Genomic DNA, 22,828 nt, shown 5'->3' with positions numbered 1-22,828 from the left:
CTTACCCATAATATACTGGAGGTGCTGTCAAACTATTGTAGGTTAATTACAGGAAACATTTGGTACGCTTGATGGAATGTATCTGTGTTTATACTTCTCCTTCAGTCTGTACAGTGTCCTGGTTTTTCATGTATGGCAGAAAGAAACATGACTTCCTAACATAAGCCTTTATTTCCCCCAAAGTTTCCTGCAGATGCTCTATCCATGTGCAGTATCTATGGGAGCAGTTTCCACTCATCCTTCCTTTCCAGCTGCCTTTGCTGCGTTGGACTTTGCCCTGCCTTTTGTCTCCGCCCTCTACTTTTCTCAGGTTCTGTGGTATGTGTAGAAAAGTCTGCTGTTTGCTTTGGATGGGACCAAACTATTTAAAAACCTACAAGTAGAAATACTGTACTGATATTTTTCTTGCTGGTGACTGGATGTTAGCTGGCTCTTTCTATGGCTAGCCATTGGAAAGTGAATAATAGAAAAGTCTTGAATGACAACAGGAAAATGAGGTGTGGCTGTTGTGTATGTGTTTGTTCTTACCTCTTGAAATTCTTAATTAAGGAGCAAGAGACCAGAATTTCTTGAAGCATATGAGCGGCTTGGGAGGCAGAGTGGCTAGGTAGGAAATTGTTCTAATATACAGAAGTTTTAGAAGATTTATAGTGACTTGAAGCTTAGTGTGTGATATTTTCTTCCATAAATCCAACCATCTTATATCTGTGTATTCAACAAAATTTAGATGATCAGGAGAAAGATTTAATGTAGTTTCAGATATGCTGTAATTTACTAATCAGTGCTATAACCTCCCACAATACTTGTGACCTGTTTCTCGAAGTAGAATTCTTGTCTCTTAAATGAACTTAAAATTGAAATTAGCTTTCAGGGTGTGGTAGGTGAGATATCACTTACTCTTCATTTTTCCCCATGACTTGGTTGTTCTCCAAAGGTATTTTCCTTTATATCTAGTAACGATCAGTTTCTGGCCCAGATATTAGCCTAGTCTCTATACATACTCTTTCATATATTCTCTCCAACTTTGGAGTAAGTTTTAATTTTTTTTGGTTTGTTTTGAAACCCCAGACTTTACCTCTGTTGAGATCTTTTTAAATTGAACTTACTCTTCCTGTTTTGTTTCTTGCAGTTCTTGTCAGCCTTGTGTCTTTATGTTGTGGCCACCATTTTTCCAGGCTCTTAAAAGAACTCTTGGGAGCCTCTCATCACTACCCTTATAATAGCAAGAAAGGGCTGCGAGTGCACTCGACCACAGGGGCTGAATGCGTCGTTGCCATGGGAGCAGATAGTCCTATTTATCATGGTTAGAATACATGGTGGTTCTTTTCTAGAAAGGTTACCAAGCCTTGTTTTATGAACGGTATTCAGTGCCGTTGTTACTAACAGTTTTATCAAGACACTATATACTACACTAATTTCAAACAATAGTTTTTCCACTGACTTTACATGACTTCTGTTACCAGGTTAGTGGAAGAATCTGAAGAATGCTGCTAATATGGCATTTGGTATGAAGATCATGGTAATACCTAGAACTAAGTGAAAGTCAGAATTTCATCCTATGAGAAATTTTCTTTATAAAAGTTGATGGTTTTATTTATTTTGTGGAGCAGTGTTTCTGAAAATGTTTTATAGAAATAAAGCTTCGCAAATGAAGTGAAACATTTGGACATTCTTAAAACCCCAAGGAGTTTGTTTTTGTTTATTGACTGATTCATTTCAAATCACTATATTAAATTGCATTTTCCCATTGTGGTCTCATGCCTCCAGGGAGGTTGTAGTTCACAAGTCTCCTCCCATGTTGTGTCCCACACAGTTTCATCAGAGGAAAAGCTACATTGTATTATGGGAGATGTAATTCATGTGGCCTTCTCTCTAGTGAGTCAGGTTTTTAGAATGAACCCCTGCTCTATTTGTTGTGCTCTGCTAGGGATATGAAATTTGCGATTACTTATTTCCAAATATTTAGGATGTGTAGAAGAGAAGAAGGTAAATGATCTCTTTACTAGAGAAGCTTCTGGACAATCGAAATGTATCTGGCAAGACTGTTTGAGACAATAATTTTTACCGTGGTGTGTCCGTGACCTTGAGAAGTTTGGACTTTACCCCTCCCTGTTATCCAAAAGGCACCCTTGTAACTGGGCTGAAGAACTGAGCCACGATGTCACAGAGGGAATAGTGCCACCTACTGAAGAGCTGATCGTCTTAGCTTTCCTTGCAATTCCTTTTTTCTGAGACTGGTAGTTTCTAACTGCTTTCAGTTTTAATCTTAATCTTAAACCTCTTTGACTACAGCACATGGTTGGCTACTTTACTGTACTCTTGGCTTGAGGTTATACTAATGAGTTCAGGGAATTATAATATGCATGAGAATGAAAAAGGATTTTTAAGATTTATTTTTTTTCTCCACGGAATTTTATGAATCCATTCCAGACATGAACATGTAGTCTGATTTTTGCATACTTAAGGCATAGTTAGTGATGCCTCCTCATTTCATGCCATCAAGATACTGTCATTTGAAAGTGAATGTGGGAAAAAAAAGATTATTATTGATTTGATTTTGAGTACTATCAATGATGGGTTCTGTTGACCTTGTAATCTTTACCAAGCTTCAGCTGGAAAAAGGGAAATATCATGGTAAGATATTTCAAAATTAATAACTCATGATTTCCATCCAGGGAACGCTAATAATTGGAACACAAAAGCAAAAAAGGTGAATGAAAGGCTGATTGCCACTTGCTAACATGGACTTTTCAGTATTGCCCCAAACTCATAGATGTTAATTAAAGTGAAGTTGGTTTAGTTAGTAATTCAATGTAGGAGTTCCTGTATGTACTTGTGATATCCAGGTGTGACAGTAACAGCTATTGAAAACTTTGCACTGCGTGTCATTGGGCTCTCAGTGGTTTGTGGCTTTCCTTTCAGTCCATTCCAGAGTGTGTAATGAGGCGTTCAAGGTACAAGACGTGGGTTATGAAAACATTGCTCCTCTGGTTTTCAAATTCCACCACTAAGCAGATTTCAAATTGAATGTATTTTTCTTAAAGAACAAAAGTGAGCAAATGACAGATTTGATGGTTTTCTTTGCTAATTTTTCCTTGCAGCAGAGTAAAAGAGAGCACTTGAAGGTTGCCGGTTTTAGTCTACCTGGTTCAGACAGGGAGTGCTATCAAAGCTGATCTAGTTCTGCAGATAAGTGTTACCTTCTGAAAACTTTCAGATAAACTTCATTAAAAACACTATAAAGCTGCTGTGTGTCGCTGTCAAGCACGGTATCTCTCAGCTGGCCCATCTAGACCTTGTTCCAGCCTTTTATAGTGTGTTAGGAGAAGGGTTAAGTACCTGCTTCTTGTCTGAAAAGAACAGATAAAGGGAAAAAGCAATTATGGATTAATTTGGGTTTGAGTTGTCCTAAATTCAATTTCCTCACCATTCTAAAATCAAAAGGTGGTCTTGGGTGAGACTGAGACTTGTGGTCTGAAACAGTTTAACTTGATTGGTTTTGAAACTTAAATTATACTCTAAAGTCAGTTTATGTTGCATCTCCTACTGCATTGCTTCTGCTTTGGCATCAGGTTCATGCAAGGAGAAACCTTGTCAGTAGATCCAAGGACTATTGGTTCTGGAAAAGAAAGAAATTAAGAGGAGAGCAACAAGTACATATAGCTATACTGTGCCTTTAAACAAGTGTTTAAATAAGTGTCTTACTCATAAAACCTGTACGTCTAGCAACACGGTTTAAAACGAGCTGTTTTTATGAAATAGCATATGTTCTCTTTCCCACACCCCACCCTGGGGCATCATTCTTGTGAAGTGAGACTTAAAGAAGCTAGGTCATATAGAAAAAGGGGAGGTACAAAAGGGAGAGGCATGTTCTTTCACTTAACCATATAAAGAGGGTGTGAAAGGTGGTGGTTTTTTTTCGCTAGTCTGCTTTCACCTTGCATCCATTCCATCAACACGCTGCAGATCGCTATGTGTAGCATAATTTGCTCCTACTTTATCGGCAGAAGGGGAGTTACTGGGAAATGATACTGTGACCAGACTGCTGCAGAAGTGCTGGAATGCAACCTTTTCCACTACTCCCACACCCATTTCTCATATATGCCACACTCAAGGAGAACAGGGCTGACTGGGCAGACTATTTTCATTTAAGGCTCCTCATTTCCATTAGGAGTTGCTCCAGAGAAGTGAAAGGAGCTGTTGTGGTGTGTAATTTAAGACATGGGTATGACTCCACACTCTGTTACAATTAATTCCTTAAAAATGATTCCAGAAAAGACAGTCTTGCTGGGGCAGCATCTTCACAATTCCCTTTGCCTCCTCCATACTAAACAAAACTGCTACAATTTTGGTATCTGATTGTAGAGAACTCCAATTCTTTCTGAAGATGCTGGTGTAAGAATTGTGCCTGACGTGGCTTTGGAAATGAAGAAGCGAAGCAAGCTGTTAAAAAGAAGGGTGATGTTTAGTAGCTAGTAATTTATGCTGTGTAAATAAAAGAACATCCTTGAAGCATTTTGCAGAGTTCCTAAAGTCACTTTTTAAGATAAGGGCTCCATTGTAGTAGGCTTTTTGCAGATGCTTCTAGGAAAGTGCTCTGCAATGAATATGCCAGGACTGTTTTGTTTTGTTTTGTTTTTTCCCCCTTATTTCAGTTTCAAGGGAACAATAGACATACAGAACATTTCACCTTTTCAAAATGCTGCACCTACTAAGTACATTTATCTCTGCAACAGTATTTATGTTCGCATTACACGAGTAATCCTAACACTGGGAAACAAAATAATTTGCCTTTTGATGTCATACAGTGAGTTAAAGGAGGAGCAGATTAAAACTCACATTTCCTGGGATTTTGGCCATTTACTTCAGTAGCACAGTGGAAAGCATGGTCCTGATTTCAGAAGTCTTGCTCTATGTAGTAAGTGTGGCTTGTATTTCTTTACTGCTGCTGTTCTGGTTCTGTGCTATATTCTCATCTGGAACAGAAGGTGCCCCTGAGATGAGATGTTTGCTGAGAATGGGGAGAACTTTTCCTGATCGATAAATCTGTTTTAGTCCGACCCACTGGTGTTAGTCTGCGAGATTTGTGAGTTCTTTTTTAGAGTAGCTTGTAAAAGTTGTTTGGTTTTTGATGGTGTACTGGAAGATGACAGCCCTCTGCTGTACTTTGAAGAACTATTAATACAGACAAAGGGAAATTGTAGTCATTGGTTCGTGTACATAGCTGCTCTTCTTTAAAAGCTGCTTTTACCTCAAGTTGTGTCTGATGTGCCAGAGCTGTCTGCATCTCTGCTGTTGTGTATCTCTGTTTTGTGTAACTGAAGGAATAAGCTTGACCTGTCTTGACATTCCTATCTGTTTCTGGACTGATGCCCTGTTTCTGTCTCTCATATATTTTTCCCTCTGTTGTATCGTACCAGTTTCTTTCAGTACTCTGTGATTATCTAGGAGGATAAGGTTTTGGACTGATGCCTAGCTTGTGTCTCTTTGTATTTCTCTCCTTCTCTTTCTTCTGCCCTTTCCCCACCTTTCTTATGCAGGTCTTGTTCAACGGTGTGTTGTTATCCAACGGGATGAAAACGGATTTGGGCTGACAGTCAGCGGAGACAATCCAGTCTTCGTGCAGTCCGTCAAAGAAGGTAAGCAGACTTGCTAAATGTTCTAGCCAGAGGGCAGCCTAGATGGTTTTCATGGGAATCAAAGAAACGTGCATGAGCTGGAGGAGAAAACTCCAAATGCCTTCCTCATGGGTGGGATGGCTGTCGCTTCAGAATAGACGTGCAAGGATGAAGAGTGTTGTACTGTTGTGATGATCCTCAGTGACTGATGTATTTGGAAACTGACCTCTTGCATCTGAGAGGAAGTAATGACGCATTGAAACATGGTGGGATTGTGGCTTGATGTATCCACTGCAAAATGAGACAACTGCTCTAGTCTAGATACTCAGAGGTTTTAATCTGATAGAGGGGAAGCTTGGGTGACTGTGGAAAGTAGCTCTACGTAGAACTGCAGAAGTGTTTAAAACATTTTTGCTTTGAATGTTTCCACAAAGTTGGAACAAAATTATCTCTTGCCTCTCTAGATGGAGCAGCCATGCGGGCTGGAGTGCAAACAGGTGATAGAATTATCAAGGTAAGGGCATTCAAACCATGGGAGAAATGGATCCTTTGTATTAAACGAGCTCTTTCCCTGAAAGAATGTCATTTTTATGTCTGCTGTGATGTTTGCATTTACCTGTGGGATAGAGGAATAGTCCGAGTTTCTGTGTTCTGGGGATACCAGAACAGTAACCACTGAGAGCCCACTGCTGAATGTGAGTTTTGTTGTGGAGATCACTCTCATTTCAGAACTTTATAGACAAGTTCAGCATCCTACAAGGTTCAAGTGTCAAACGTACCGTAAAAACAGAAGTGGCAGGGGAGAGAAGGAACAGAGTTATTAATAATCACCTGTAAATAAATAGTCTTCTTGGGTTATTGTTCTTCCCCTAACTGTCTCCAGGTCTGTGTTCTCTTTTAGTCCCAAACAACTAAGAAATCAAGTCAGTAACTAAAAAGACTATCTAAACTATTGCTGCAAAATGATGGTTGTGCTACAGCAGCTACTGACACAGAGCTGGGATTTCAACTAGGCATTTAAATTAATGAATTAAATTAGCTACCCTATTTTTTTTTTCTGCCCAGTCAGAGGCAGAATTTTTTATTATTGTTTGGTTGCTTGATTTTCTTTGTTATGTGTGTATAGTTTTCTTTTTGCAGAGCTCTACTCACCGAAGTAAACTGTTAGAAGGATAAATTGTTTACCTGGTAATGTCTTGAAAGACATAGTAATGGAGATGGGGGGAAAAGAAAATATTGTTCCTAATTCTATGTGCTTATTGTGTAGTATGTGGGTACCTTTGGTTGGAAATCAGTAGCTAAACACTGTTAACTTTCTGTTCCTCCGTATTCCCAGGTGAATGGCACTCTTGTAACACACTCAAACCATTTGGAGGTGGTAAAGCTGATCAAGTGTAAGTAAAGGCAGGTTACTATTTTTGTAACTGTGCTCCTTTAAAGCATGAAAGGCATAATTTTAAAGGACCAATGACCGATTCAGCTATCAAGTGACAAGAGCAAGGTCTAACCATGCCTCATGCTGAGAGATAAAGGTTGTGTATGAAACAGTGAAGTGAATTTAAATTGGGGTAATTTTGACATCTCAGACTTGAGCTTATACATGCTTCTGCAGTTTCTCCTTAGCTTGATGTTCGAAGTTATCATCAAACCTGCCTACATGTCTTCCCATCTTTTGATTCCACCTTCAATACCATAGATATTAAGGCACTCTTAATGTAGATTCTGGTATGATGCTTGCAAAGTACTGGCCTTTCTAAAGGAAGTGTGTTCTTGGTTGATTTTCTTTTACAAGTAAGAAGGCGGTAGTGGTTTCTGTGCCTTAGCACAGTTTATTTTGTAGCATGAGAATATGTTTACTGTAAGTGCAACCTGATAGACTAGAAATTGGATTGCGTGCTTTTATTAAGGATGTTTATCATGAAAGTTTTTGGATTACCTGAAATTTAAACGGAGATCTCTAAAACAGAACTAGCAGTGCTCTCAGGTTCTCTAGTTTGAAGAATGACATGGTGAAGAATGGTCTGAGCTTTGTCTCTAGAGTGAAATGGCAACCAGAGAAACAGCAACCATAGAAATCTGCAGGTGTGTCTGAAATGTGAATTGTTTTTGTTCTCCCTGCAGCGGGTTCCTATGTAGCTCTCACTGTTCAGGGGCGCCCACCGGGGTCGCCCCAGATTCCATTAGCTGATTCAGAAGTGGATCTGGCAGCATTTGGACATATGTCTCCCATCATGACATCTCCCCATTCACCTGGAGCATCAGGAAATGCAGAAAGGATAACTAGCCCAGTGCTTGTGGGGGTAAGATTTAAAGCTCTCTTTCCGAAGAACCAGTGTAACAGTGGAAGAAGCATAGTCACTTTTTTTTTTTTCTTGAATTGTTTTGCCCTTCTTGCACAAATCACAAGTTGGAATTGGAATATTTATCTTGCCACCCAGTGAGCATTTAATCACATGGGAAAAACATTTTGCAAGTAAAAATACCCAATCCCATCTAAGATAATACAAAGACATTTGAGGAGTTATTCACAGGTTGTCTTTGAGATATACCGCAATTTGCATGATGTGAGTTTAGACACTGTCTGGTCCAAGCCAGTTGTGCTGTAACTTCTATTAAAAAGTGGATTATAAGGTATGCAGACATGTGGCAAAGAAGAGTAGGGAGAGCAAATCAGCAAACGCTTCTGGACTCTCTCTTTATTTTTTTATTTTAGATACTGATAGCTATGTTCAAAAGTAGGAAAGAACACACAGGGATAGGATTTAGAAACTTGATTGCTTCTTGTAGGGCTTCTCAGAGGCCATGTTTGTGAAGCAGATGAAAAGTGAGCCTATCCATTTTCCTTACCTTTCCTCCCAGCTTAATCTCTCTGTGTTTTGTAGGAGGAGAATAATATTGTCCACAACCAGAAGGTGGAGATTCTGAGAAAGATGCTACAGAAAGAGCAGGAGCGGCTGCAGGTACTGGAGTTGCATGAGTTTGAGAGGGGGTGGAGAAAAGTATGATGCAAATACAAAGATCGGTTGTTGAATCACTACTTAATAGCATCTTCAACTTTCCCTTGCATAGCTTGTGTTTCAGCTTAGTTAGAAGCAGCTTAGCTAAAAAGTAAAATTGCTGAACAGAAAATGGGTTCTGTTTTACCTCAAACCAGGACACTTTTCTATATAACAACATAACACGGGAGATCTAGTCACTCTTACTGATCAGCTCTTGAGTTTTTAATCCTTGACAAAATAAGAAAAAAATGGTGGGAGCTTTCTTAAATGGAAATGTATGTATCTGGCAATCTGATCTAATCCTTGGGCAAGTAAGTGTCTTTCGCTCTTACTGAGGTACTTCAATAAATCTCTAGAATGCGGTTATTTTCATATAGCACAGGAGAGAGAGAACTATATAAAATGGACATTCTGTAGCATCTACTTGGTAGGTGTGCATATGTGCTGTGTATTATTTATAATGTCTAAATGGAATCAAGATTACTAGTAGGTTGTAGTTCTAAGCTTTGATATTGAGGAGATACAGAGTTAAAGCTTATAAAATTTTTTTCAGTCTCTGCAAGAAGAGTATAGCCGATCACCCACCACGCGACTGCTCAAAGAGATACAGGAAACGAAGAAGCACATTCCTCAGCTGCAAGAGCAGTTGTCCAAAGCCACAGGCTGTACTCAGGTAACAGAATGTGTCAGGCTTCTCTGTGGTATGTTCCGGGTGAAAATTCTTGGGGGATGATGGTGTTCTGGGCAAGTGGCAGTTCCCTGCCGTGCTCTTCTGTGCTTGTACGGGCAAATTGCACCCTCTAGAGTTGATACTTGTAATTAGGCTTGTAGAGGCTGTCAAGCAATACAGTACAATGTCAGTATATTAAGTAGACTTTCCAATGAACTTTCAAATCATCTGTGAAAAACTGCTTTTAAAACAGTAAGTGCAAACTATGATGGGTTTATTATTCCATCAATACAACTTAAAAGAAACCTGTGAAGTCATTCTTAGAGTGGAGAATGAATAACTAGAAGCTTAAAACAGCTTTGCTTTTGGGAAAAAAAAAAAAAGGTAAGTGGTATGCTTTTCCCTCTGCCTGTAGTGTTGTAAGTCCTGAAAACTTGGTGTGGTTTTCTGTTGTCTTCTCTTAGAAAAGCATTGCAACCTTTTCTAGATACCTGAAGAAAATTTTATAAATAATGTGAACTAACTGTGTTTTGAAACAGCTGATGTTTAAGGATTGCCTCTTGAAATATTCTACTTGCTCTGTGCTGTCTTCCAACTCACTTTATGTTTTCAGGATGGAGTCTTGTCCTCCAGGTCTGCGACGGAATCGCTGCAGATCAGCGAAGTGGAGGCAGAGAGCGGGGATGGTGTGAGCAAACTGGATTATAGTGGTGACAGCTCTTCCCGACCAAACAGTGACATTGCTGACGTGAGTCTTTGACAGCCCCATGACTTTGCTTCTATGCCTTTTGGATTTGGTTTTCTTGTGCAAATTCTTTATGTTTGTGTTGTCCTGGGTATCATAGGTATGTATTTGTGTCTTAGTAATGCTGTGTATTACTAGAATAGGCTTCTCAGTACACACCAGAAATATTTCCCTGAGGAATCATGCTGTATTGTACTTCCATTAAGGACTGGGAAAGAAACAGTGTGTGTTTTGGGTTTCTATCCAGGGTTAGATTTTCCTGGCACAATCCCTATAACCAGACAAAGAAAGATGGATGCCAGCATCTTTCTCAGAACTCAGAGATGCCAATTAGAGCATCTTTTAAGAGTATGGTAATGTTCCAATTGCGGTAGCTGTGAGTCAGATCCAGTCAGTGGGCAAGTTGCCATGAAAGTGGGGAAGAGCCTTACTTCTACCAAATAAGCTTCGGTTACTGCCAACGGTAAAGGCTCTTAGTCTGTTCACTCATTAGTTATCAATTTGTGTGCTCGTATGGTCTCCCTATTGGAGTGCCTTAGCACCTAATCCTTAATTAAGTCACTATCTGATTAATGCAGAGGAATTGAGACTCTGTACTTGGGTTTTGGCCTAAGTTTGTTGTTTAAACCTAAGGATGGAGGAGCTAAATTTGTACTGTCAATTGGGAGTGAGAGGAAGGTGGGTCAGATATGCCTCCAAAATGTGAACATACATGACTGTTTTAAAATATTCCTCCTCCAGCTCCAAATCTGACTAGATGTTGCTCATGTTTGTATATAATAAATGCAGAACAAAATTCATAGCTGTCTTCCTAACAAACTTACTCCTGTCAGTATTTGGATGGTATTTGATCACTGGGGATGATTGACACACCAAACATTCAAGCTTTTTAATCCAAAGTGATCCTGAGAAACTTAAGGACTGGGGGCAGTATAAACATCTTGGAGTTTAACAAGAAGTCCAGAGTTCTACAGCTGGGGTGAAATAACTATGCATCAATGCAGGCTGGAAACCAACAGACTGAGTATTAGCCTAGCTGAAAGGACCTGGGTGTTAATGTGGATGCACTGAACATGAGCCAACAGCACGTGCTTTTTGCATATAAAGCCACGTGTCTACTGGGCTACATGAGAAAGAAGATTGCTGGCAGGTGGAGGGAATTTACTAGCCCCTTCTGTGCACTGGTGTGACTACACCTGGAATACTGAGCCCATTGCTTGGAGCCCCCTCTTCATAGGGGATGTTGAAAAAAGAGAGCGAGCAACATGGGTACTACGTAAACTGTCAGAAGAGGTAGAGAGAGCAAAGAGAAAGCTAAGGTGCACTAGTAGATTTTACAGCTCTGCTGTTGTTCAATATCACTAGCTTTCTTACTGAAACTGCTCCTGCATTTGTTTTTTTGGGGTGTTTTTTTTTTTTTTTTTTTTTAACTGTGCGTGTAGGTCACACATTTTAGTTTGGCTGTTCGTACCTCAACTGTTTAACAGTTCACTCTATGAGAAAGGAGAAGTTTCGGCTGTTGTGGCTGAAAAACTTACTGTGCAGTTCTCATTTTCCTGGATTTGCTGGTACTTACCAGAACTGAACTTCCTTCTTTCCCAGAGCCCTCGCAGTGGCTTGAAGGAGCGGATTTATCCAGATGAGAGCCCAGAAAAGACTGAGTTTCAAGATACTGTGAGTACAAAACATAAAGTGTCACAACAGCATCTCCTGTAATGGGCTCATTAAAACCTTGCTGTTTTTCCTCCGCTTTCTAGATGGAGCATGCATAAACTTTGCTTTAGAAAATAAAATGCAATTAAAATTGTGCATGGAAAGTTAATTAGCTGACTAAATGTTTATGGAGCTTAAGCGCAGGCCCATTTAGAGGCAAGAAACATATACACAGCAGTAAAACAGCTGGACCTAAAATAGGTAGAGCAGTTGTACATATTCTATTCGTCGAGTCCAGCAGTAAATGAAACAGTCTTTTCTTTAGGATATTTAGTCATTACGAGGCTGGCATTACTAGGGATGGCCTCAACAGTAAGTAAAAGTGCAACATTCTGCTGAAAGTGCAGACCTATCTGAACGTATTACTATCTTCCTTAGAATGACTTCTGAAGGATCTTTCCGCTTATCTGCTTGAGTTTCCAAAATCATATTTCTCCATTTGTACTAAGATGGCATTTGTCATATCCCACATGCCTAGTGGGTTCATGCCTGTTGGTTTTGAATCATCTGATTTAATGTTTCTGAATGCTTGCAACTTGGGAGAAGCATTTGTAAGGGGATCTCGCAACTGCAAGCTTGGACAACGTTGAGTAAAGATACATGAGTTTCCATTGACTTTTGAAAAGGACAATAAGAATGATAGTAACATCTCCAACTTGGTAAAGAAGATTTACCGTGCAAAGAGAGTAATAGTACTGTGTATTTCTTCCTTCCCTTCCTTCTCCTTCTCTTCCCGTGCTCCTGACTTGCACCAGGATTCCCAGTCCAGTGTTGGAAGTCCTTTATCCCGAGTGGGACCTCAGATCATTGGAGCAGAGGATGATGACTTTGACACTGAACAGGAGCAGGTGGGAATGACTTTTAGCCTCTGCCACCCCTTTTTCCTGTCAATCAAAAAACAGCTAAGCTGTTAGAACAAAGCTTCTTGTTCTTTCTCACAGTAGCTTTCTTGAATAATTCAAATAGTTTCCATGTATCTCTACAGATTAATGGACAATGCAGCTGTTTCCAAAACATTGAGCTCCTGAAATCTCGCCCAGCTCACCTGGCTGCTCTTCTGCATCATGTGGTGTCCCAGTTTGACCCTGCAGCATTGGTAAGATGTTCTGCAATTATTTCTGTGGCCCAAATTGGTAGTCTTAACCAGAGTGGATCAGGATCTCCTTGTTCTTGTGTAGCGTTGTCAGTGACATGGCTGGATTGGCAAGGAGAGAAATGCAGATCCTGTGCAGCCATGAGAGTATTTCAGATAAATGAAGAGAAACACAAAGAGAACTGTCTCCCTTACATTTAGCTGTTTACAAATAAGTGTTTAGCTCTTGAAAGGACTTTATTCCACTGGAGGGTGGTGGGATTAGTTGTCTATGGGGAAGGTCTGATCTCTCTCTCCCCTGCCACCCCTGCAGCCCCTCTGCCTTTCCCTTCTCCACTGATTACTGAACAGCCTAGCTGAGGTTACCTGATCAATCTAGATGGCTAAAGGGAGCTAGGAAGAGTTCTGGTCTAGCAATGCTGAATGCCTTGAAATATTTGAAAGAAAAATTGGAGTTAGGGATGTTAAAAGAATTCTCATGGTACCTCTTAATTTCTTCCCCTCCTGTTTCCCACAGTTGTGCTACCTTTACACAGACTTGTACAAGCAGACCAACTCCAAAGAGACTCGGCGTGTCTTCCTTGAGTTTTACCAGTTCTTCTTGGACCGAGCTGCAGTAGGTTCCAGTCATTTCTCTCATTCTCAAGCATATCTAGCAAGTTGACTTTTACCTTTCTCCACTCTCCTGAACTGGAAAAAACTAAGGAGTTATTTAAGTCCTTCAAAATAGAAAGGTTTTTTTATTTAAATGTTACCAGTGAGTACAGCAAAATGTGTGGCCTCAGATGCCTCATAACTCAATAAATCATGGAGACTGAGTTATCTGATAGGAGAAATAATTTTGTGATATGTAAGCAAGCTCTAGCTGTTATACCTTGCCTTTTAGTTAATAATTGCTACATATATTGATGTGGAGATTTTATGTATCTGTTGAGAAGCCTGAGAAACGTCTTCACTGTCACGAATTGGACTACCAGGTAGTGTAGCAGAGGCTAGTACCACATGTTTAGGTGAAGTAGTCCTGGTGTAATAGAATATATATTCAGGATGGGAGTCTCCCCCTTAATACGACCAGGTGTTCAGGTTGTATGATTTTGGCTTTTTAGGGAATTTTCTTGTATGTTTTGTATTGTGTGCTTTATTGGGGTGGTGTCTGTTATGTATGTTCTCCCAGCTTTTCTTTTCTTTTGCAGAATCTGAAAGTTCCAGTTCCAGATGAAATCTCCTTAGAACTAGGTAGGGTGCTCTTGCCTCGTGTATCTATTTCGGCAGTTTCTACTGTCTGAGCAAGTTTCTGAAATGCATTTGGGGTTACTTCAAACATACTGTGTCATGTATTACAGGGAGAGACAATTAAGTACTTGTTACATTTCTTGGGGAGGGCATAATGTGTGCTCTGATACATGTGTAAGTGGTGGGAAGCATTGCCCACATTGGCATGTATATTTTTTACCATGACAGTGGATGTGACCAAAGCTACTTGCACTTAATGCACTGAAGTTTGTTATCAGCAAGTGAAAGGCAAAAGGGTACTCTTGAATGGGTTAAAGTGTACATGTGAGTGACTTTATTCTAAGGTTGAGAGGACTGTTCTCAAAAGAATAATCTGTTAACTTTTCTCTTCTGCCTTACAGAAAGAAGGCGGCCAGAACTCCTTCCTGAAGAGCTTCATCGCCAGTTTATACAAACTATGCAAGATAAAGTCTGTCCAGAAGTTCAAAGGAATCTGGAAGATTTCAGGTAACAACAGTTGTCTGTGTAGTTTTCATTTAATTCATACTTGCCCTAAGTCAACATGTCCAATACAGGTGAAGTCCAAACTCAAGGGATATAGTAATTAATCTGGGACTGAATAGGAAGATACCACTGGAGAGGGCCTCCAGGGTCACCCTGTGACCAATCCTGGAATGTTTTTTGAAACTATGTTGCAAGTAATCAATTGCAAGATCAGTTTTAGAGCTTGGATTCTTCATTCCTTGAAGCTATTTGAGGCAGTTTCAGAATATTGTTACTTAGGTTGTGTTATATAAATTGTTCTTACTAGTTGTGTTTATAATCAGCTTATATCTTTCTCTTTTTTTTCTTTTTCTTCTCCTTTTTTCCTTCCCTCTCCCCTTTGGGCACCAAATAATCCACTTTAGAAAGCTGTCGTGGGCACGTAGTAGAATATGATAGCTAATATGCCCTTTCCTGTGGAGTCATAAGAGCTCTGTGCCAACATGAGACATTATACCAAGACAAGTGTTCAATAATAGACGTTTTCATACCTAAAAATGTCTCAATTTAAGTATATGCTTCAAATATACAGTCCGGGATGCTGCAAAAAGAGCAATTACTTTTTCTTGACCCTTGCAGCGGCTGCCACTTGATAAATATCATACAACTTTATCCCTCCAAAGGCTATTTTAACTATGTTTTACAATGAGCACAAATGTTATGGAGAAATGTCAAGACTTCTCCATTTTCATGCAGAAACTGATAGTGAAACCTGTTTCACATTCTGAATCTCAAGAGGTTTCTTTTCCTTGTTACAGGTTAGTATTCAATTTCAAGTGATGCTTCTGTCTTCCCATTTTTCAGGCAGAAACGTAGTATGGGATTGACCCTGGCAGAAGGAGAGCTAACCAAGCTGGATGCAGAAAGAGTTCGTGACCGGAATGCAGTGGAGAAGGAAAGAGCATGTGCAGAACAGATTATTGCTAAAATTGAGGAAGTCTTGTGAGTAACAGCAAGTATAATTGTGGGGGTAAAAAAGGTTCTACCCTGAACCTGACAGCAGCAGAGCAAAGGAATTGGGAACTAGAAGCAATTTGACATCACTACGTTTACATTGCTTCCCCTGTTTGCTGTCAACGTATGTTTAAGTAATGTTAGCTAAAAGTAAGCTAATAGTTAGGTAAAGTCCTTATATATTTTCAAGGAGGCTACTGTTCAAATAGCAGAGGAAACGCTTCCATTGTCAGCTTGTGCATTATGAGATTGGAGTCTTTTTTTTTTTTTTTTTGTAGAAACCTGTAGCTTTTTTGTCCCCTGGGACATTCTAACATTCTAAAGGACAGTTTGACCACAACTGCTGATGTCGTGGGTGGATGTGACAGGGTGTTACTTGGTTTTTGAGTTTCATTTTAAATTCTTTCTTGTTTTTAGGATGACATCTCAGCCTTTGGAGGAAGACAAGAGGTAATGGAAGTTGTGTGGGCTTAGTCTGTAAAGAACCCCTGATGGTTGTTCTGCTCTCTCTGTGTTCTGCTGAGCAGAACAAGACAGCCCTCTGCTGGCTGTAGCCACAAACTCTTACTTTCTAAATCCCCTGTCATAATTAATTTGCATTCAGAGCATCAATCTCTTGCTCTCAATCTCTTCTTATTCTGAAGTTTGTTGCCTTTGTGTAAGATCTCAAAAAGTTACTGTTGTTGAAACAGCTACAAAACAAAACCAAAAGAAACATGAGTTCTCAATCTGGTCTAACATTTATTTTCTGTATGTGACTTGCCGTGTTCAGCTTGTATGTATACAACTGTCTGGGTAGCTTTTACAATACTCTTCGCAGCAACCAGACCTTTTACTGTTACACGTTTTACCATTACTCAAAACTATAATGTCACTTCCAATATGTATTTAGTATATCATTTAAGGACCTATGTAATTCTCAAAATTTTATTTTTACCTTCTAGGCTGGTATGCTTTTTATATAGTCCATCTTTTGTTTGCAAGAGGACAAATTCTGATATTGGCTGAGTCTTTCCCATTGTCTGTGATAGTTTGTTTCACATAAAAAAAAAAAAGATGCCAAGTTCTTTTAATCTAAAAATGTTTGATTTCTCAATGGAACCTTTGCATTTGACCTTTTTCATTTTCTTGACAAAATGTATTTTCCCCAATACATTTCTCCTTATCCTCCATCTTCTTTTTTTGTGTATATACTTGGCAGTTCCACAATGCAGTATGTGATTCTTACTTACATGAAACACCTTGGAGTCAAAGTTAAAGAACCTCGGAACCTGGAGCAGAAGCGTGGTCGTATTGGTTTCTTGCCAAAGATCAAGGTAGTAGTGTTGTAGCCAGAGTGCATTTGTTTAAGGCTACCCAGCATGGGTGCTTTGTTAGAATTTAAAATCCACTTTTGCATGACACAGTAGAAGTTGGTATGATTTTACAGCCTTCATTGCTGCATCAAGAGGATGTGGGACTACTGAGCTGCACAGAAAACCTAACGGTTGAAATTGGGTTCTACATATGTTTTCAGACACATAAATTAGAAATGAGTTGCCTTCTTTCCTTCTTTATCTGTATGCCTGAGTTATGACTGCTTTTTTTCCCACGGTTCTAGTCTTATTAAATCTTAGGGTGAGACGTGTTTCATGTGATACAACCTTGAATCACTTGAGGATCTCATTAAGGCTAATGAGGCTGTTGGCCTGTATACTTTAGTTTTCTTCTTGAGAAACTTGCCCAAAAACTCATGCTTCATGATGCAGTAAAGCTACTCTTCCTGCCACCCACACTTTCCCAGTTACATAATGAATGTTTCCACCAAAACTCCATCTCTGTGGGTGTGTTCAGTCGTCTCCCACAGTATGGGGGTGTATCTGGTCACAGTAGTTACTTATTTGCATCAGCCTTCCAGCTTCCTTTGAAATGTTAAGATTGTTACAAGCAGTCGTGCACTGACAGTGCAAAAAGGTTAGATCAAGCTTTCACAACCTTTCTGATGTGGTAAGATAAGTTGTATTTGTCTCTCCCAGATTAGAGTCTGTACGCCTGTGGAGGTTTGGAGTCACAGGATGTTGTGCCTTAGGGAACTGAGGTGCTACTGGTCGCTGTAAATTGGTCTCTTACCCTAGGGAGGAGAGTGGTTTCTAGCTCCTGCTAAGTTAAAAACAGGGTGTGTGAGTTTTTGCTTATAACAGATGTGTCTCTTAAGATGCTGTGGCGCCCTGCTGCTAACTCTGTTATGCACCACTTGTAGTCTGTCTGTAGGCTGTCTTTGCCTCTGATGCTGCAGGATGTTGACCTCTCAATAACTTGTTAAAAATAGAATTCTCTTGTACCAAACTCCTGCAGTTTTAAAGAATTAGTCAATATCTCAGTAAATAACTGAATTTGAAGCAATGAGTGACCTGCTTGCTTTGCTTTTCTTTGTTGTCTATTAACTGCAGCAAAGTATCAAGAAGGAGAAAGAAGGAGAGGAAAAAGGAAAGAGAAGAGGCTTTCCCAATATTCTTGGCCCACCGAGGAGACCAAGTCGACATGATAGCAGTGCAAGTACGTTGGACAAGGAAATGTATGTTCCCTAACTACTAGTCTGAAAGCCAGATAAAGTCTCTACTGTCTTTTAAAAATCTATGCTAAGAAGACTCAGTAAGCTTTTTCGTTTTGAAATGTGCTTTTGAAAACACATGTACCTAATTTTGTCCTGAAATGCTTCCTCTGTTCATCACTGAAAATAGGTAAAAGCTCTTTCAACAATATAATGACTCTGTGTTTGTTTAGTTGGCAGAGCCATGGAAATGCAGAAGCCTCGGCATCCAAAGCACCTACCTACAGCGTCTTCTGTTAGCCCAGAGCCACCAGATTCTAGCAAGATGCGCCAGAGTGGGTCCTCCAGTGATGGAACAGATGCGCCATACCCTCCTGCCAACCCAATGTCTCCTTTGGCAATGGGTCCCTTTTCCTCTCCAGAGGGAAGCAAGGACAGCGAAACAGGTAGGATGGTACTAGCAAAGAGGAATGATTAAAGATTGTGTTGTGGAAGGGATATGCAAAGCATGTTCTGATGCAACAAACTTGACAAATTAGGAAATGTTTTTATGTCATTAACATGATCTTCTTTACCTTAGTCATCTTTTCTGACATAGTCTGTGGTTCAAATTAGGAAATCTTATCATGGCCAGAAATTGTTGTTAGGTGGGTTCTATCACTGTGCCATTGGACCATCTAGGAGGAAAAACACCAGTCTTGGGTGCCTGCTTTTGTAAGCACAAGTCGGTGTCATCTGGAAACACTTGTCACTGAGATTTTTCTTAGCAATGTAGGGATTGAGTTCCTCCAGCTCTAAGCTGAAATGAGGCTGTGAATCAAGAAGCTTTGAAGAAGCTCTGAAGTCCTTTAATGTACTCTTAATTTGGTACAGGTCTTGACGTTTTGTACTTATTCTCTGTTTAGGTTTGAAGCAGCCTGGAGAAGCTCCACCTGCTAATGACTGTATGGACGGCACACCCCGCACACCAAATAATACCTTTGAATTCCCATCTCCTTTGGAAAACTTGCAGGAGGAGGAAGGAGAATCAGAGAGGTAACTGGTGCCCTGGTTACTTGAGCCTTGGAAGAGAGTTGATGTGGCAATGGCTGTTGAAGCTTAGTCAGTAAAACTACTAGTGACATTATTTGTATTAAACATTATTGGTAGAAGTGGGAAATGCTGGTCTGTGTCTGCCGCTGTGATAGTACTATAAAACTATTTATCAGGACAGTAAGGCTGACAGCTGGACAAAATGTTTTAGTTAGGAGGTTAGACCTTTACTCTGAAGTTAGGCTCAATGTCTGAGTGGGGTGAAATTCTTGCATAAGCTTCCCTAACAATTTATTTTGTTCTTTGCAGAACGGTTGACATGGGAACACCAAAGCCTTTTCGCAAGTGAGTGTGCTTATAAATGTTTGAACTTTACTGAATTTGTTTAGATTTTAAGAGGTGAAGAAGTAGAATGCAGTAGTGTTTATTGTTCTGAGCCAGTACAATTCTCTGCATGATCTTTCCTTTTCTTAAATAATGCATACATGAAATGAGACACTGGCAACCGTATATAGGACAGGTGGAGTGCATCATATGCAGATGAGCCCTGATCTGTGAGTGAAGTATAGTGATTGCTGTATTGACTGATTTGAGTTGATGCGTTAGGGAGTTGAGATTTCCACATTTTCCTTTTAAATCTGTGTATTGCTGTTAGCTCAGTATTTGCCGATAGATGGAGGAAAGAAATTGTAACCTGCCCTTTCACCAGCTTAAGTTTGACTTCAAGCAAATTATTTTATCTGTCATTAGAACGAGAGTGATGGAAATACTGTAGGAACAGTAACTTACTTTTAGTTTTTTGGTAAAGGGCAAAATTAGAAAATGTGCCTGTAGGTTCAGGCATCTCACAGCCTCCAGCTGTTATGGAGAGCATATTCATAATGCTTTACAACTGATATATGTACACTTAGATTTTCTCTTCTTTCTTCCCTACATCCATGCCTAAAACGTTAGGATGGACAGTGTTGGTTTCGCAGATGTACAAAGTGAAGATGAGCTATATGATTTTGACATGGACACGGACCCTCCCAACTGGCAGCAACTTGTGAGCCGAGAAGTGTTGATGGGGCTGAAACCCTATGAAATCAAGCGCCAAGAAGTGATTAATGGTGAGACGGATATTTTTTCCTAGCTCAAGTTGAAACCTGTCCTCTGGAGTTCTGAAGTTCTTAAATTTTAAAGCTAGGTTTTTCCTCACTGATCCGTTCAAAGTAGTGGCCAGCTATTACTTCTGGTTTGCCAATTCATGTGTGTGAAACTTCTACTTGTTACTGAAAAGTATCTTGAGATGAGACTAATCCAGTCCCTAGAGAGGAAATAAACAATATTACGTGATTTGACGCTGAAAGGCCACTTTGCAATATTATATTTTATAAAAGAAAGCACGAGGGACTGTCTAGACCATTGCAAAGCACATAATGCAAATGGAAAGCTACTACCAAACTTCATCTTCAGAGCTTCATCTCAGTTTCAGGTCTTGCAATCCTGCAGAACGATCTATGTGGCTATATGAAATGCTAAGAGCTCACTGTTTGTTTGAGGTAAATTACGAGTCATGAATCAATTGACTTCTCTGTTCTTTCAAACATGAAAGTATAACAGAGCATGGCTCGATTCTGGAGCAAACGGGAATACGGGCCAGGAAGGGAAGTGTTGGTGAGGGAGGCTTTTGTAATTTCATACTTCTGACTTCTGTTTGCTTCACATTTGGATCCACATTGCCACACCTCTTTAAGTAGGGAATTACAATCCTGCTCTCCTCTCTCTCTTCAGAGTTATTTTACACTGAGAGAGCTCATGTCCGCACACTGAAGGTTCTGCATAATGTCTTCTACCAGCGTGTCACCCGGGAAGGAATCCTGAACTCCAGTGACAAACGGAAAATCTTTTCAAATCTGGAGGATATCCTTGGGCTTCATGGTAAGAGCAGCTGAGGTGGCTTTCAGCTTTGTAGACTCAACTGGAATTCTGGATACCTATATCTGAAAAATTTAAGCAACTGACCCTGAAACAAGAGGAGACCTTGTACGACACTTTAGATGAAAAAAGAATGCTACAGCTGTTCTTCCTTTCACACACAGTTTTTCCATTTCTGATTTACAAAGATATTTTGATAAAGAATGCGTGTGTCCACTGTTTTAGATACTTGCTTTTCCTTATCTGTGTGCACAGGCTCTCTTGTGCTGATTCATGCTTTGATAAGAGGAGCAAGGCTTTGATGAATGGTCTTTATGGGTCAATGTTCAAAATGTTACGACTGTTGTTGAAGAGATTATGAAAAAAATGTAAAAAAATTGGTGTCTTGCAGGTGGTTTTGAAGGGCAGTCCTTCCTCATTGTTTAGAGAAAAAGACTGCTCAGAATCAGAATTTCATCTCTGCCACCGAGTAATCACATGTATAATTTTATGCAGGTGGCTTGAAGCTCTACATTATTCCTATGTTTTTAAAAGGGCAGTGATATTGAGCCTCAGAAAAGATAAGACTGGAAAGGTTCTTAGGGGTCATTTGAAGACAGGTGAGACAGAAGTACAAAGGACGTATATAACGTTTTCTTATATGTTCTGCTAAATTAATTGTGTTGCAGGACACTTAATTTTTTTAAATTTAATTAAAATCATTGCAAATCTAGTCTTCTCCTAGAATAGCTTTTATTTTTTACAATAAATGCTGAAAATTAAGCAATTTAAACAGTATTAATATAATTTACTTTTTTTTTCTTTTAAGTTGCGTTGAATGATCAGATGAAAGCAGTCCGAAAAAGGAATGAGACTTCCGTTATTGGCCAAATTGGGGAAGACTTGCTTTCCTGGGTAAAATCCTTTTTTGCCTTCTTGTACTTGAAAATAATGTTTCGTAGAATGACAAACAGTGCCAGAGGTTAGTGAAGTTAATTCCCAGCCAATAGGAACTAGAGGTCTTAGAGTTGTCATTTCTATGGAGCCAATACAGAGCTAGAGAATGAGGGTTGAAGGAAAGCAGGAAGAACTCATAGGATTTTCATTTGGCTAGAGATAAGAGTAATTTATGTAAGAAAAAATAATTTCCTTGCGATGTGTGGGTAGAGTAGAAAGGTAGTTTTGGAGACATAAATGTGAGAGTAAGATTTTGAAAAATGTAATAGCACAATTTATTTCAGTAACACTGAAATACAAGTCTTGTGTTGTCTGTGGTGCAGTTAAAAATACTACCTTCCAATCCTAGAATTTATATAGCTGAACCTTTTCAGATTTATAGCACTGTTGCAGGCTTCCTTTCCAAGATATAAATGACAGGAGCAGGAGTGATGTAGATTCTTTAAAAAAAATAATTTCTGTCTCAGGAATCTCCCAGTTTGTTGTTTGTTTTCAAGCCTACTTAATTTAGGATTGAAGATTGATCTGCTTACTCTTTTTAGCTTTTCATACAGAAGTCTCTTGTGGTATATTTTTTATATGCCACTGTTTGTCTAGTATTCCAGAAAAAAAGGAAAAAAATGAAAATCAGATGTGACTGGTAAAGAAACACCTCTAACCCTTTCAGTTCTCCTATATGTTATGAAAAAGCAGGAAAATACTTGTAAGCTAGACCTTAAGCTAATAGTTACATGCCCTTGTGTAGTGTTTTGGCTAAGTGGATAGAACAAAAACTCAGAGGGTCTCATTCTCCAGCGTATTTTCAGGACTTACTATGCTGCATCACAGACTGGGTAGCAGGGATG

At 39.5% G+C, this 22,828-nt stretch overlaps 1 protein-coding gene across 1 annotated transcript in view; it reads left to right on the top strand.

The window, feature by feature from the left end:
* ARHGEF12 (Rho guanine nucleotide exchange factor (GEF) 12) overlaps positions 1-22,828 on the top strand; it is a 42,928-nt gene that overhangs the window by 4,155 nt on the left and 15,945 nt on the right. Inside the window, 23 exon segments of the mRNA XM_009895149.1 lie at positions 5,541-5,639; positions 6,083-6,132; positions 6,955-7,012; positions 7,740-7,918; positions 8,501-8,578; positions 9,171-9,290; positions 9,901-10,035; positions 11,635-11,706; positions 12,501-12,593; positions 12,731-12,841; positions 13,356-13,454; positions 14,032-14,074; positions 14,473-14,578; positions 15,419-15,556; positions 15,986-16,018; positions 16,770-16,884; positions 17,998-18,103; positions 18,332-18,544; positions 19,004-19,133; positions 19,440-19,475; positions 20,085-20,239; positions 20,904-21,050; positions 21,856-21,941. Coding sequence (XP_009893451.1) covers positions 6,094-6,132; positions 6,955-7,012; positions 7,740-7,918; positions 8,501-8,578; positions 9,171-9,290; positions 9,901-10,035; positions 11,635-11,706; positions 12,501-12,593; positions 12,731-12,841; positions 13,356-13,454; positions 14,032-14,074; positions 14,473-14,578; positions 15,419-15,556; positions 15,986-16,018; positions 16,770-16,884; positions 17,998-18,103; positions 18,332-18,544; positions 19,004-19,133; positions 19,440-19,475; positions 20,085-20,239; positions 20,904-21,050; positions 21,856-21,941 — 2,292 coding nt within the window. The 5' untranslated portion in view covers positions 5,541-5,639; positions 6,083-6,093.

The sequence above is a fragment of the Charadrius vociferus genome, unplaced genomic scaffold, assembly GCF_000708025.1.
Source record: "Charadrius vociferus isolate BGI_N301 unplaced genomic scaffold, ASM70802v2 scaffold751, whole genome shotgun sequence".
Lineage (NCBI taxonomy): Eukaryota > Metazoa > Chordata > Aves > Charadriiformes > Charadriidae > Charadrius > Charadrius vociferus.
Note: the sequence above shows the minus strand (reverse complement) of the source record. Positions and strands in the feature narration are given on the sequence as shown.